General features: G+C 52.7%; 2 protein-coding genes across 2 annotated transcripts in view; one reads left to right on the forward strand and one right to left on the reverse strand.

Moving 5' to 3' along the window:
* The window catches only part of GABRB3 (gamma-aminobutyric acid type A receptor subunit beta3), a 249,630-nt gene that overhangs the window by 236,600 nt on the left and 253 nt on the right, over window positions 1-12,777 (reverse strand). The window lies entirely within an intron of this gene.
* The window catches only part of GABRA5 (gamma-aminobutyric acid type A receptor subunit alpha5), a 60,977-nt gene that overhangs the window by 36,004 nt on the left and 12,196 nt on the right, over window positions 1-12,777 (forward strand). Inside the window, exon 8 of the mRNA XM_045825019.1 lies at window positions 10,852-10,995. Coding sequence (XP_045680975.1) covers window positions 10,852-10,995 — 144 coding nt within the window. The remainder of the gene's footprint in view (window positions 1-10,851; window positions 10,996-12,777) is intronic.

Raw genomic sequence — 12,777 nt, forward strand, 5'->3', positions numbered from 1 at the left:
CAGCTTTTTATGTGAAAAGCCATTCTTTTCTTTCAACTCCGTTCAGTCTCCTCCTGCCTCTATTCTCTCTCCAGTGCCTTCAGGGTGCTATTTTTTTCAAATGTTTCCTGAGTTAATAGTGGTTACCTAATAACAGCCACTCTACCATAGCTGGCAGGGGAACATCTTTTGGCTCCGAGGGTTTCATTTCATATTATTTCTATCATTCCAAAGAGATTTTTGGAATTAGCAGAGGTAAGTGTGTGTGAGAAGCCAAAATTAGGTTGGATGGAAATGGTCCATTTTTTTTTCAAAGTATGATCTTGAAACGCCATGGAGAGATAAAACACATTATTTGGGGGAATGCAGTATAATGAAAAGGAACTCTCACCAGGATTTATTTAAATTAATTGCTGCCTTAATCAAAACATTCAAAAGATCCCCAAGGCCTCTCATCTGGAAATTGCTGGTTCATGTCCCTCAAGGAAAGTGAATTGTTCATGTTCCCAAGAGGAAAATGACTTGTAGGACTTACAATTATGCCCTTCTTTGTAGATGGGAATTGTGCTCTTGATCTGATCAAAGACGAAACACTAAAAGGGAGAGTGTTATTTTTTTTTCATCGTTAGTGAAATAAGTTCAATCAATGCGATATTCAGACTTAATGGCTGTTGTGTGCCGGGCAGGTAGCAGCAAAGCCAGAGGCCCCTCTCTGATCCTTGTTCACCTCGTTCTCTCATAGTTAACAACCTGCCCACCGCAGTTAAGTCTTTTATCACATTCAAAGCCAAAACGCCCATCGACAGAATCACGCCACTTCTGCATTCAACCAAACCAAATACAATCAATCAGCGCTTGTGTTTCCTGAGCTTCTGAACTCTTGTGCCAAGTTTATTTTTATCTGATGATGGTTTTGATTATGATGCTGGGTGTCTTTTTTCATATTTGCTGTTAATATCATTGCTATGCTCCATAAAGCGATTAGAAGGGTTTTCTTCAACTGTCAAGAGGTAGAAAACTGCACACACATTACCTCTTCTCAACTCATATGGTTTCAGCTCAGGACATAATTTTTTTTAAAGATTTTATTTATTTATTTTAGAGAGAGGGGAAGGGAGGGAGAAAGAGAGGGAGAGAAACATCAGTGTGTGGTTGCTTTTCGTGCGCCCCTTACTGGGGACATGACCTGGCCCGCAACCCAGGCATGTGCCCTAACTGGGAATCGAACCCATGACCCTTTAGTTCCCAGGCCCACGCTCAATCCACTGAGCCACACCAGCCAGGGCAGGACATAATAATTTTAAGAGGAGAAATGTTATTCAATTAAGTGTTTTTGCTTCCTTGTTTTGTCTTTTTATTTTTTATTTTTTGGATTGACTAAAAATAGCTCCCTGGCCAAGTAGGTCACTCATACCATGAGCGTGCAGGGGCTAAATGTGATAGTATAATGAGTTTCAAATTATCCAACCAACAGCTCTCTGCTGTCAGGAGACAAAGGAATGCAAATAGGTGTCATTATTCTAATGAGCCACATGCTCGGGCTTCGCTAATGGGAAAGTGAATTGACAGACACGGCCCTTATTGCTGTCTCTCCTCAAGGATGCAGGCCGATGCTGAAATTAGCCCGGTTTATAGATGCATGTGTCGAGTCTGTAAGGAAATTCCTTAGAGACAATGGCATAGCTTACCTTTGGGAGACAAATCAAGACTATTTAGAAAAGGAGCTCTGGCTGGTGTGGCTCAGTGGAATGAGTTCCAGCCTACAAACCAAAGGGTCGCTGGTTCGATTCCCAGTCAGGGCACATGCCTGAGTTGGGGGCCAGATCCCCAGTAGGGGGCGCATGAGAGGCAACCACAGATTGATGTTTCTCTCCCTCTCTTTCTCCCTCCTTCCCCTCTCTAAAAATAAATAAAATCTTTTAAAAAAGAAATCCTTTAAAGAAAAAGACTATTTAGAAAAGGGAAAAGAACATAATTTCTTTTTGTTCATTTTATTTGTGGAGTGATGCACTCAGTACTAGACTAAGTCATGTTTTTGTGAAAATGCGTACTAAATTAGACACGGATGCCTCTCTGATAAACCTGTCCTGGCTCATTTAGAATGCAGGGTGCCCTCTGGGAGGTCTTAGAGACGCCATGGATGACCAGGTTGAACATCTGAGCAGCTGCAACCCAGGTGGAGTTTGCAGATGGGGAAGCTCACCATGGGGACGATATTTTAAAGAGAACCGGAAAGGCTTGGACTAGAACAAGGTGTAACAGAAATAAAGACAAATGGCAGGGGAGCTGTGAGTGGGGTGCTGAGTGCCTCCTTGGGGGAACCAGCAAGGACTGTACCCACGGAGGTTTAAATCTAGGAGGCAGGGCAGGTGACGTTTCGGCGCAAAGGAGAGGCTGTGCCAAACTCACTACCATGGCAGCGAAACCAAGAACTAAGAACTTCATAAGTGCCAGGCAGGATCAGAGCTGAGTGGTGTGTTAGGTGGGTGTTCAGGATCACAGAGGGACAGGAGCCACAGGTGCCGTCACATGCCCAGGTGACTTGGGAAGTGCTCTTCCCCGTTAGCAAATTGGAAGTAGTTAGAAGGACCAATTACAGCAGGAAGGACCTGATGTTTGAACAGAAAGGAGCCAGTCGGTTTATGGAGGGTTGGGCGGGGGTGTGGAAGGACCTTCTCCTCACACTTCTGACCCTGCTCACCCTGCGTCTCACTTCTCTCCACGACCAGCGGGTCACAGTCCTTTGTCCTCCTTTTCTGATCGGGTCACCCCAGTCAGGGCGGTTTCCCTGCCTGTGGGTGCTGATGGGCCACCTGCCCAGCAAGTCTGTTTCCTTGGTAACTTCCCTGGTAACGGGGCGGACACGTCATCTGCTCGTTTCCATCCACAGGCGGCGGCACTTCCTCCGGTCATTTCTGGCCAAGGGGAAAGGCCGAGCTGGCTGGGCTAATTTTAGCTGCTGAGTGGAAAGCCGGGGTCCTGGTTGTCCAACAGGCCATTCCAGATGACCCGTTGACATACATTTCATATCTTACTGAGTTTCTGGTCTAGATTATGCAGTTGGTGAGTTAGGTGCTGACTTTGTTTGGGGGGCTAGGAGGCTGAGGCCCAGGGAGGATGAGAGACCCCCGGTTTTAGGAGACAGAGTGAGGCTGAGACACGGGTGTCTGACAGCTCAAATCCTGCATGTTTGCCGATCACCGAAACTCCAATGATCGACTACATCCTAAGCTGCATTTGGTTTAACATCACAAGCAATGAACGCACCGAGTTAAACAGGTTTCCTGGCTGGTTACTGGCGGTTCCTCAGGTGTCCCTGCAGCCTGTCTCGGGAGCTAACCAGTGGGTTTGCCTGCACAGACACCTAGACAGTGAATTCAGGTATCAAGATCGTTTCCTAAGACTGGATTTAACACAAGCTAAATCCTTCCCAACACAAGGTCATGTTGCTTTTTTTTTTCATTGCTTTTAAAGCAAGAGGGAGAGCCCTGGCTGGTGTGGTTCAGTGGATTGAGTGCTGGCCTGTGAACCAAAGGGGCACCAGTTCGATTCCCAGTCAGGGCACATGCCTGAGTTTCAGATCACATCCCCAGTAGGGAGCGTGCAAGAGGCAACCACGCATTGATGTTTCTCTCCCTCTCTTTCTCCCTCCTTTCCTCTCTCTCTAAAAATAAATACCATCTTTAAAAAGAAGAAGAGAGAGAGAGAAATGTCAGTGTGAGAGGGAAGCATCCACCAATTGCCTCCCGTATGCATCGAACCTGCATCCTTTTGGTGTGTGGAACAATGTCCAACCAACTGAGCCTCACCGGCCAGGGCAGGCTACATGTCTTATAGCTACTATTTACTAAGCACCTACTGTGTGGCCAGCATATGCTGACTATTCAGCACTGATGAGCAGACTTTGCTGTCATAGTGTCCGTAGGAGATGGGGGTGATTTCCCCCCCTCACAACATACGGTTGGTTGCACGTAGAGGCTTGGACCCTGAATGGATTGTCGAAGGTCAAAGTCACGCGCCGTATTTTGCTCACAGTGAGGCAGCCTCATTGCTTCTGAAAGGCCTTGCGCATCGGGTTGAGAGCGCCACACCACCGTTCAGGGGGCGGAGACGCAGGATGAGGGCAGACAGGCAGTGTCAGCCCAGGGGAGAAGGGCCCACTCAGAAGGCGGTGACAAATCCCCCAGTCCCCTGTGAGTGAAAAGCTGTCAGACCTTCCAGCCCGGCTCCGCTGATGGACGGTCAGCGGGAGGCGGGGATTAGGGTTCTGAAGCTTTCAATCATGACAAAGGCAAGCGGGCAGAGACCGACCGCCTCATTTACTGCTGTCCCGGCTCGGAGATCGATGCCGCACCCGTGACACAGAAAGGAATTTAGTGCCGCTCCACGCCAGAGTGGGAGCACACACGAGTGGGCATTTATTCCCACCCTTAATCTGGTGAGCAGAGAGAGCTCAGCCGTTTGGGGGCCAGCACACTGGAGGCCACGCTGGCCCTCATTATTAGTCATGCTGTTAGCACTATCCATATTAATAAGTCATTGAATGCTTACATTTAATGCCAACAGTGTGAAAAGCAAGGTCCTATGAATTATACGTACCCAGCGTCAGTGATGTGTATACATCACTTGGTGATTTCAGCTAACTTAGATCTAGTTACAATTATTGGGAGGGGGGGGAGTTTATTGTAAGATAAGCGTGATTATTCACCAGCACGCCCACTAACAATGGAGAAAGAGGCTGGGAGGACTTGTGTCCAGCAGGCCGGGTCTGCAGGTGACAGAGCCAGCCTCCTCCTCAGACAGGGACCCCTGCAGCACAGACACACTTCCCGGGCCCACACACCACTAAGCCACAGAGCCATCTGCCATTGTGGGTCCCCCCCCATCCCCCATAGAGAGTGATGCCTAGCTCTGCAGTCAGGAGAACACATGGGATGGGGTCCATGCCCCCCGCAGGCCTGTCCCAGCCCCCACCTCTGCACCTCCACACCCCACCACGACTCCCATCTGCGCCCCCATGTCCTCCAAGCCACCAGAGGTGGCCCCTGCACCCCCAGACCTCTGCCAGTCTCCAGGTCGCTCCATGAGTCCCAAAGGCCCCTCTCCCTTTGTCTCGAGGAGACGGAGCACCCAGTCTCCAGCTCCACGGGCTGGGGGCGGGGCTTCCTGCGCTCAGACGCGGGTCTGTGTTTCCCGCTGTTCCTCACCGGCCCTGCGGTGTGAGTTCCCTGTGCGCTCTGGACGCACAATTCCCAGCCACTTTGCACCTGGCCAGGCTTAGGGGTCTCCTTCCTCCTCTTCGCCAGGGGTCGCACTCACACGCCCGCCGTGGACTGGGAAAGGGATGGGAGAAGTGGACAGGGTTTGTCCCTGCAAAGGTGGCCCTTGAGGCAGGCCAGCCTCCCACTCAGCAGCTGTCCCCCTGGGGGGCCAGGAACGCAAGCTGCCTGAGCCAGTCTGGGGACAGTCGGGAGCCCCGTGCTGCCTCTCTGCCCCCTGCTGTCTGTCCCCACTCCCAGCCTGGGCCAGGATCCGGTGGCACCGAGTGCCCAGTGCCGTGGCCCTTCCATAGTCAGTGACCCGTGGCACTTCCACTATCAAACCCCGCCGGCACTCAGGGCGCCAGCGGTCCTGCACAGGCTGGAGGTGGAGGGCATCATCGCCCCGAGCCGCGTGTCCCCAGGAGAGAGGGGACATTGTGACAGAGCACGCTGTGTCAGGGGAGCCCCCAGGCTGCCCGTGTGCAAAACGCACTTCCGTATCTTCTGAAGCTTGAAAGCAGGTGATGGGAGTTTTTAAAAGTGTGACAAGAATACCACGCCACCGCCCCCCTCAGTGTGAGTTAGGTGTAGCGGCCACCGTGTCTCACCAGTCGCTGGAACGGGTCTGATCTATTTCCTCCTATTTCATACCTTACTAGTGCAGATAAATATCAGAATCACCTTACTCATTTGCAAGGATAGGACCCCAGCCCCACCGATGGGGCCTTTGCCCAGGGCCAGGGGCACTGGTTTTTGGGACAGTACTGAGTATCAGACATTTAGCAAAAAAAAAAAAAAAAAAAAGATACAACTTCACTGACAGAGATTTCAACTTAAAAGACCTTGGTGTTGGTTTCATTATATTCCACCGTCAGCTAGAAATACCTGGGCACTCACCCGTTCTGTCCACAGTGATGCTATCGACTAGGAATGCCTGGGGCGCTCACCTGGGCCCACAGTCCTCCTAGCAGCCCCCACAGTCACCTGCCCAACTGATCTGAGCCAATGCTGTGGCTGGATCAGCCCTTGTGGGTCTTGCGATCACAGCATGCACCTCAGATACAACCATCAGGGACCTCAGAATAAACCAGGTTTATTACTCACAGGTCCTGGAGGGTGCAGAGCCTGCCCGGGGTCTCACAGCGAGGTTGCAGGCAGAGAACCTGGGGTTCTGTGTTGACTGGAGTCGAGGGTGGGGTACCCAGGGTTTCCCAGGCTCACTCCTTATTGGCAAATTGAAAACAGAAGAGGGGGAATAGGGGAAAAGTGGGGTCACTGGCGCCATCAGTCAGCAGGTTTCTAAAAGGGGCACTTTGTGAGTGGGCGGCCTGGCCCCTCACCTAGCTGTGGAGTGAGTCACTGCGTCACACACAGCTGGCGACGTGTTTACCCCAGACAGATGTCTTAGAAACGGACACCCTGACAATCAAACTGCCGTGTCAGGCACACACGGTACAGAGACCTCGATACGGGGGGGACATGTCACCACCATGGATGGCACGTGTCCTCAGTCTATGATCTCTCGGTCTGTTCTAGTTGCAACATCAGCCTGATCAGGGTTTTTTTTTTTTAAGATTTTATTTATTTATTTTTAGAGAGGGAAGGGAGGGAGAAAGAGAGAGAGAGAGAAACATCAATGTGTGGTTGCTGGGGGCCATGGCCTGCAACCCAGGCATGTACCCTGACTGGGAATTGAACCTGCAATGCTTTGGTTCACAGCCCGAGCTCAATCCACTGAGCTACGCCAGCCAGGTGATTAGTGGGTTTTAAGGAAGCCTAACCAGCTGTGGTCCTGACGTACACAGGGATGAGCCGAGGATGAACAGGCGGAAGGCACAGGGGGACCTCACGCTCCAGCTGTTGGTGTCTGCTAAAGTCTGTTACAAGGGAGCTGGTGAAACTGGGGGAGAGCCAAGCACCCAGCCCAGAGCAGCCCTGTGCGTGAGGGGGATGTTCTGGGCCCCGGACAGACCCAGCCTGTGAGTGGGTGGGGGCCGTGTGGTGACGTTGGTGGCCACACAGCAAACCTCCTGGATGAAATGCAATTGGATACTTATGTGGGAAAATATCCACAGAAGTCAAACCCTGGAGGGTGAGGCCCTAAGGCGGGAAGAGGATTGTGTTTGTTCCAATTTTGACAGCGGGTGTGGGATATGCCAGGACCTCTGAACGGAGGAGGGCCTTTGAAAGAAGATGCACACCTGACTCATTAAAATTAGAGTTTACCAAAAGGAAAAAAATTGAGCAAAGTGAAATCGCCACAAACTGGAAGGAGATATTTGCAACAGATAGTCAAAAAGTGCATATCAAAAAACATGAAGAAAACATGGATGGTGTGGATAAAAACAGTTAAACAGATTTCACGGAGAAGACACAGGCAAAGCCCAAAGCTACTTTGTTTAGTGACTCCTTCCGGGAAGGTAGACTACAAAGCAAACAATGCGACAGTTACCACAAAATTCAGACGACCGCCCTGTGGGTGGAAAAGCAGGCTTCAGTGAGCTGTGTGCCGAGGGCACTGAACGTCCCGTCATTGTCTTCTGTATTAAGCTCAGCGTTTGCTACCTGCGTGTTTGCTTTCTTATTTTTACCTGTTATGCATACTTTTTTGTACCTAAAGCAAGACTAAGGGTGGCGAGGTGCATGAGCAAAGAAACATCTACACTGATTCTTCTTTTCTTTTTTTTTTAAATCTTCACCAGAGGACATGCTTATTGATTTTAGAGAGAGGGGAAGGGAGGGAGGGATAGGGAGAGAGAGAGAAGGAGAGACATTCATTGGTTGCCTTGTACACCCTGACTGGGGACTAGCCCAGCGGGCTAGGCATGTGCCCTGACTGGGAATCGAACCCACGACCTTTCAGTTTACAGGAGGATGCTCCAACCAGCCAGGGTTTGGTAAGACTCCTGATCATTCAAGAGCCTACTCTTCTGGCTTCTACCTGTCTCAAGATGCAACTGCAACAGATGAACCCGTTACATCCTTAAAACAAGCTGAGCCAGGGCCCTGTCTCTCCTAAGGAGACTCTCTTGCCCAGGTGGAACGTCTTGTGAGGTCCCCTGGACACTCCCCATCCATCAAAGGCAGACCATGACACAGTCCTCCAGGACAGCCCATTCCCTGTGTCCTCCCAGGGGGGTGGCCGCTGCTCCAGTGGCTCTGCTGTCCCCTCCTCACCTTCTCAGACTTGACACCCCGTGACACCCTAATAAATCACCGATACTCCCCGCTCAGGCGACCTCACAGCAGTGTTCCAGGTGACATCCGTATGCCGGGACCTTTCCCCGGAACTCCTGACTCGTACCCGCTGTGGGCTCAGCATCCCCGCGTGGACCCCTTGTAGGCCTCTCCGCTCGGACACGTCAGCACCCGAACTGCGGCCTTGTCACCAGAGTCAGGTCGATCCGGGGTCTGTGCCGTCCTAGGCAGCGCAAGGGACCTGTCCAGGTGCCTGGCCGGGCTGCGTTCTTCGTCTTGGGGCTTGCACGCCAAGTGATGCGCTTTCCCCGTAAAACGCGCCCCGATCTCCCTTCTCCGCCTCCAGCATCGCTCATCCGGAGAGTTTTCCTGTTGTCCTTAGCAGCCCCATTTCTGTGCCTTTCCCACCTACTTTCTGCTCTCCCGCCTCAGCCAGAGCGACCCTTTTACAGCGGGTGAGACCATGTCACGCGTTTGCTGAACCCGCTGGGTCTTCTCCGCTAGCTCCCTGGGAAGATCAAGGGCTTCAACTTGGCCCCAGGCCCGGTTGTGGTGTCTGGTCTTCGCCTCTGCCCTCTGCCCAGACCCGCCACAGCGCCCCCTGGCTTCCCCTCGGGAACCGCAGGCACATTAGGCCCCTGCAGAGCCCTTTCTGCGACCTTCGACCTTCGCTTTCCTAACAGCGCTCCTGTTTCAGGTCCCCTAAGTTAGGGCTTCCCAGACGCTCCTCTTTTAAAATTGTGCCGCTTTTCTCTTCCCGGCTTGCGTTTCTCCAGAGCGCTTCCTACACCTCACTTGTTACGCGTCTGAAGTTTGTCTGCCTGTTCTAGGGGACAGACTGTCAGCTCAGTTCTCCATCTGCCTGTTCTAGTTTCCATCGCTGCCCCAAGAAGCCCTCACAAACTCAGCATTCATAACCAACCTTATTGTGGTCATCGTTTTATCATGTATTAAGTCATTACCCTGTACACCTTCAATATATACGATACCGTGTGCCAATTACCATAGTTTTAGGACTAGAAGACGCACCAGACTATAAGGTGCGCCTAGGTTTTAGAGGAGGAAAATAGGAAAAAAAGTTTTTGAAGCAAAAAATGTGATAAAATATTTCATAACCTCTGGCCCCGCTCCACCACCGCCTCTCCCCACCACCACAGCAAGCCAGGTAAGCTACATTCAGACTACAAGACGCACCCCCATTTTCTCCCCAAATCTGGGGGTGTGTCTTATAGTCTGATAAATACGGTATATCTCCATAAAGCTGGAAAAAATAAAACGGCACATTCATTACCCCACAGTTCTGTGGGGAGAAATGCAGCGGGGGCCAGGTTTCTCTGCTGTGAGTCTCACGGGGCCAAAATCTGGTGTCGGAGGGGGTGCAGCCTCTCTGGAGGCCCTGGGGGTGCATCTGCTGCCAGCCCCCCTGGGGTTAACAGCAGGACTCACATCTGTGTGGGACTCACATCTGGGGGCTCCTGTTTTCTTGCGCGCTGTCACTGGGGTCATTTTCACCTTCTAGGGGCTGCCTTGGCTCTCGACCCCTTTCTCCATCTGCAAAGCCCGTAAAGATGGCCGAGTCCCTTTGTCGGGCCTCGAGTTTTTCTGAGTACGCATGGCTCCGGCTGGAGAAAGTTCTCTGTTTGGAAGGGCTCTGATTATACCCAGCCCCCTGGGAAAATCCAGCCTAATCTCCCGATTTTAGGGCACACAGCGTTAATCCCATCTGCGTGGGGCCTTTTGCCATGCAACCTGGTGCTCCCAGGTGTGACACCAGGGGCGAAGGTCCTGCCCGCCAGGCCACCTTCCTTCCAGGACAGCAGGACAGGTGGCTGTTGCAAAGTGGAGCCTGGATTGGCAGCTGATGCCATCTGAGTTGTCCCCAGGGCTGCAGGCATTATGTCATTGTGTACCCCAGGAGCCCACGAAGGAGGTCCTGTTACTCCCCCTCCCATTCTACAGATGGAAAAACCGAGGCATAGGGTGTAAGTGACTTGCCTGGTGCCAAAGAGCTGGGGGGATCCCCAGGTACTGTAGTCTCAGGGCCCATGCGATAGCGTTCCCCCAAATACACGCCCCAGGAAGTGCTGGGTGCTGGTTTCTGAGCAATGGTACTTCAGAAATGGGAGCACTTGAATAGTGGGGGTTCTGCCCTGCTCAGACCATGCTAAACACTCTTTTTATTTTTAATTTCTCACCTGAGGATATGTTTATTGATTTTTAGAGAGAGAGAAACATCGATGTGAGAGAAACATCGATTGGTTGATGACTGGGGATTGCAGGGCGACGCTCTGGCCAACCGAGCTGCTTTACCATTGAACTTGGACTTTGTGACATCTCTCTTGCTCCTTGGCTTGTGCCAGGTTTCCAGTGACACCTCATTGATGCTGCTTTCTGTCCCCCCTGCCCCTCACAGACGCGTACCCTAACTCCGAGGTCGTGTACGTCTGGACCAACGACACCACCAAGTCGGTGGTGGTGGCAGAAGACGGCTCCAGGCTGAACCAGTACCACCTGATGGGGCAGACAGTGGGCACGGAGAACATCAGCACCAGCACAGGTGAGGCCTGGCGCCTATGGGACATGCCCTGGTGGTGGGGTGCGGGCTCCGGCCCAGCTCACCCATCCTGTCCCACCGAGATCCGGCCACAGCTGTGGGGCAGCACTAGCATCCAGCAGCTGCCCAGTCCGGCACTGCCCCCATGCCCAGCAGCTGCACGCAGAGACATCAGCTGCAGCAGTGGCATTAGGGGACATGCTGGGCACTAATCAGCGGTGCAATGGCCCCCATGTGCGCAGGCCCCGGTGACCGCTGGCCCTGCCCAAGGCCACCTGCTTATGTAACACAGCCTCGGCCCTGAGACGCACAAGTGACAGGAAGCCCATGTCCTGCAAATATTCTTATTTCCTTGCTCTCCTACCTCCTGCCGTGAGCATGGCGGAAAAGACGTCCCCAGGGTTGAATTTTGGAAAGCACAATGAAGCAGCCAGAAATAGTCCAGGCCATACAAGCAGCAGGTCCTCTCACTCCCATATGCGTGAGGCTGACCTGAGAGGCATACAGGTGCCGTACCTGTCGCTTTGCCTGGTGCAAAACAGGCGTGTGTCCCCAGAAACAAAATGCCTTCCCCTTCCTCAGGCTGCAAGGTGTGTCTACAGACACCTCCTGGCCACTCGAGGCCCAGCAGCAGCAGCCAGGGTCATGAAGCATGGCTGTGGGCAGGGCAGGGCTCAGAGCTTCCAGGCGGCCGAGGAGAAAAGGGTAACAGGGTGGAATGAGCCCTGATTGCAGTAGGAGCTCTAATCCCCAGAGGACACCCTCAGGGGAGCCCCTAGTCAGCACCCCACTTTCTCAAACAGCCAACCACAGGGGTGGCAGAAAGCACGTGGACCTGTATTCCTACCCACTGTTGCTGGGCGTCCTGGGGACAGGTGAGATCCTGGCAGGTACTGGGGGGGGACAGGACAGCGGCCTCACCTTGTGGTTAGCATGTTTAGTGCAAAAGAAGAGGAAGTAGGTACTATTTTATGGGAACCAGCGCAAAGGTGGCCTGGCAGAAATGCAGGGTGGAAGAATTGTGCCACTAATGGATGGTGCCGCGGCTTGGAGCTATCCCATTGAGTCCTGCACCAGTTTGTAAACAAGGTTCCCGCCTCTATTGGTGTTCTGAAAAGGTGGTTTTTCCTGTGTCACATTATCTGATGTGGCTCCCGTCACTTCAAAAACAAAACGAAGTAAAAAGAACAGCACCAAAGAAGAATTTTATAAGTAGGGTAGTGATTTCACACCGTCCTGCAGAGGGGCAGAAAGGCATCTCCCCTGAGCTCAGGTGTTCCAGAGAGGGAATGGGGTCTGATGGTGGCTCCTACGCATGCTCACCCCCTTTCTCTGTGTCCCTGTTTGTATTTTCTGCTGGGAGGGACAGACAGAGCCCGGGTCCCTGTCACCTGCTCTCATCTGCCTGGAGCTGCAGGCAGGAGGGTGGTGGGCCTGTGACCTGCCACAGCCTGTCCCAAAGGGCTACAGAAAGCTACTGTATCCTTCTCGGTCAGGGGGCAGGTTTCACCGCCTGTGGTCTTAATGTTTCCATCCACCTCTGACGTTTAGCTTGCTGTGACAAAGGCACACGGGGACACGCGCTCAGCTGGCCCTGCTGAGCGCTGGGCGTCGGTTCCAACCGCAGGCGTGGGAGGCCGGTTATTAGCAGCCTCAAAAGCCCCAGCTCTGCCCACACAGCCGGCAGACCACCCCCAGAGGGGGCGCCATGCAGGGTCTGTTTTCCTGGTGCACAGCCCGCGCCCCCCCCCCACGCGCCTCTTTCAAGTTCAGCCACACCATGGA

Source organism: Phyllostomus hastatus, unplaced genomic scaffold (genome assembly GCF_019186645.2).
Source record: "Phyllostomus hastatus isolate PE091 unplaced genomic scaffold, TTU_PhHast_1.1 phas_scaffold_555, whole genome shotgun sequence".
In the NCBI taxonomy this organism is placed as follows: domain Eukaryota; kingdom Metazoa; phylum Chordata; class Mammalia; order Chiroptera; family Phyllostomidae; genus Phyllostomus; species Phyllostomus hastatus.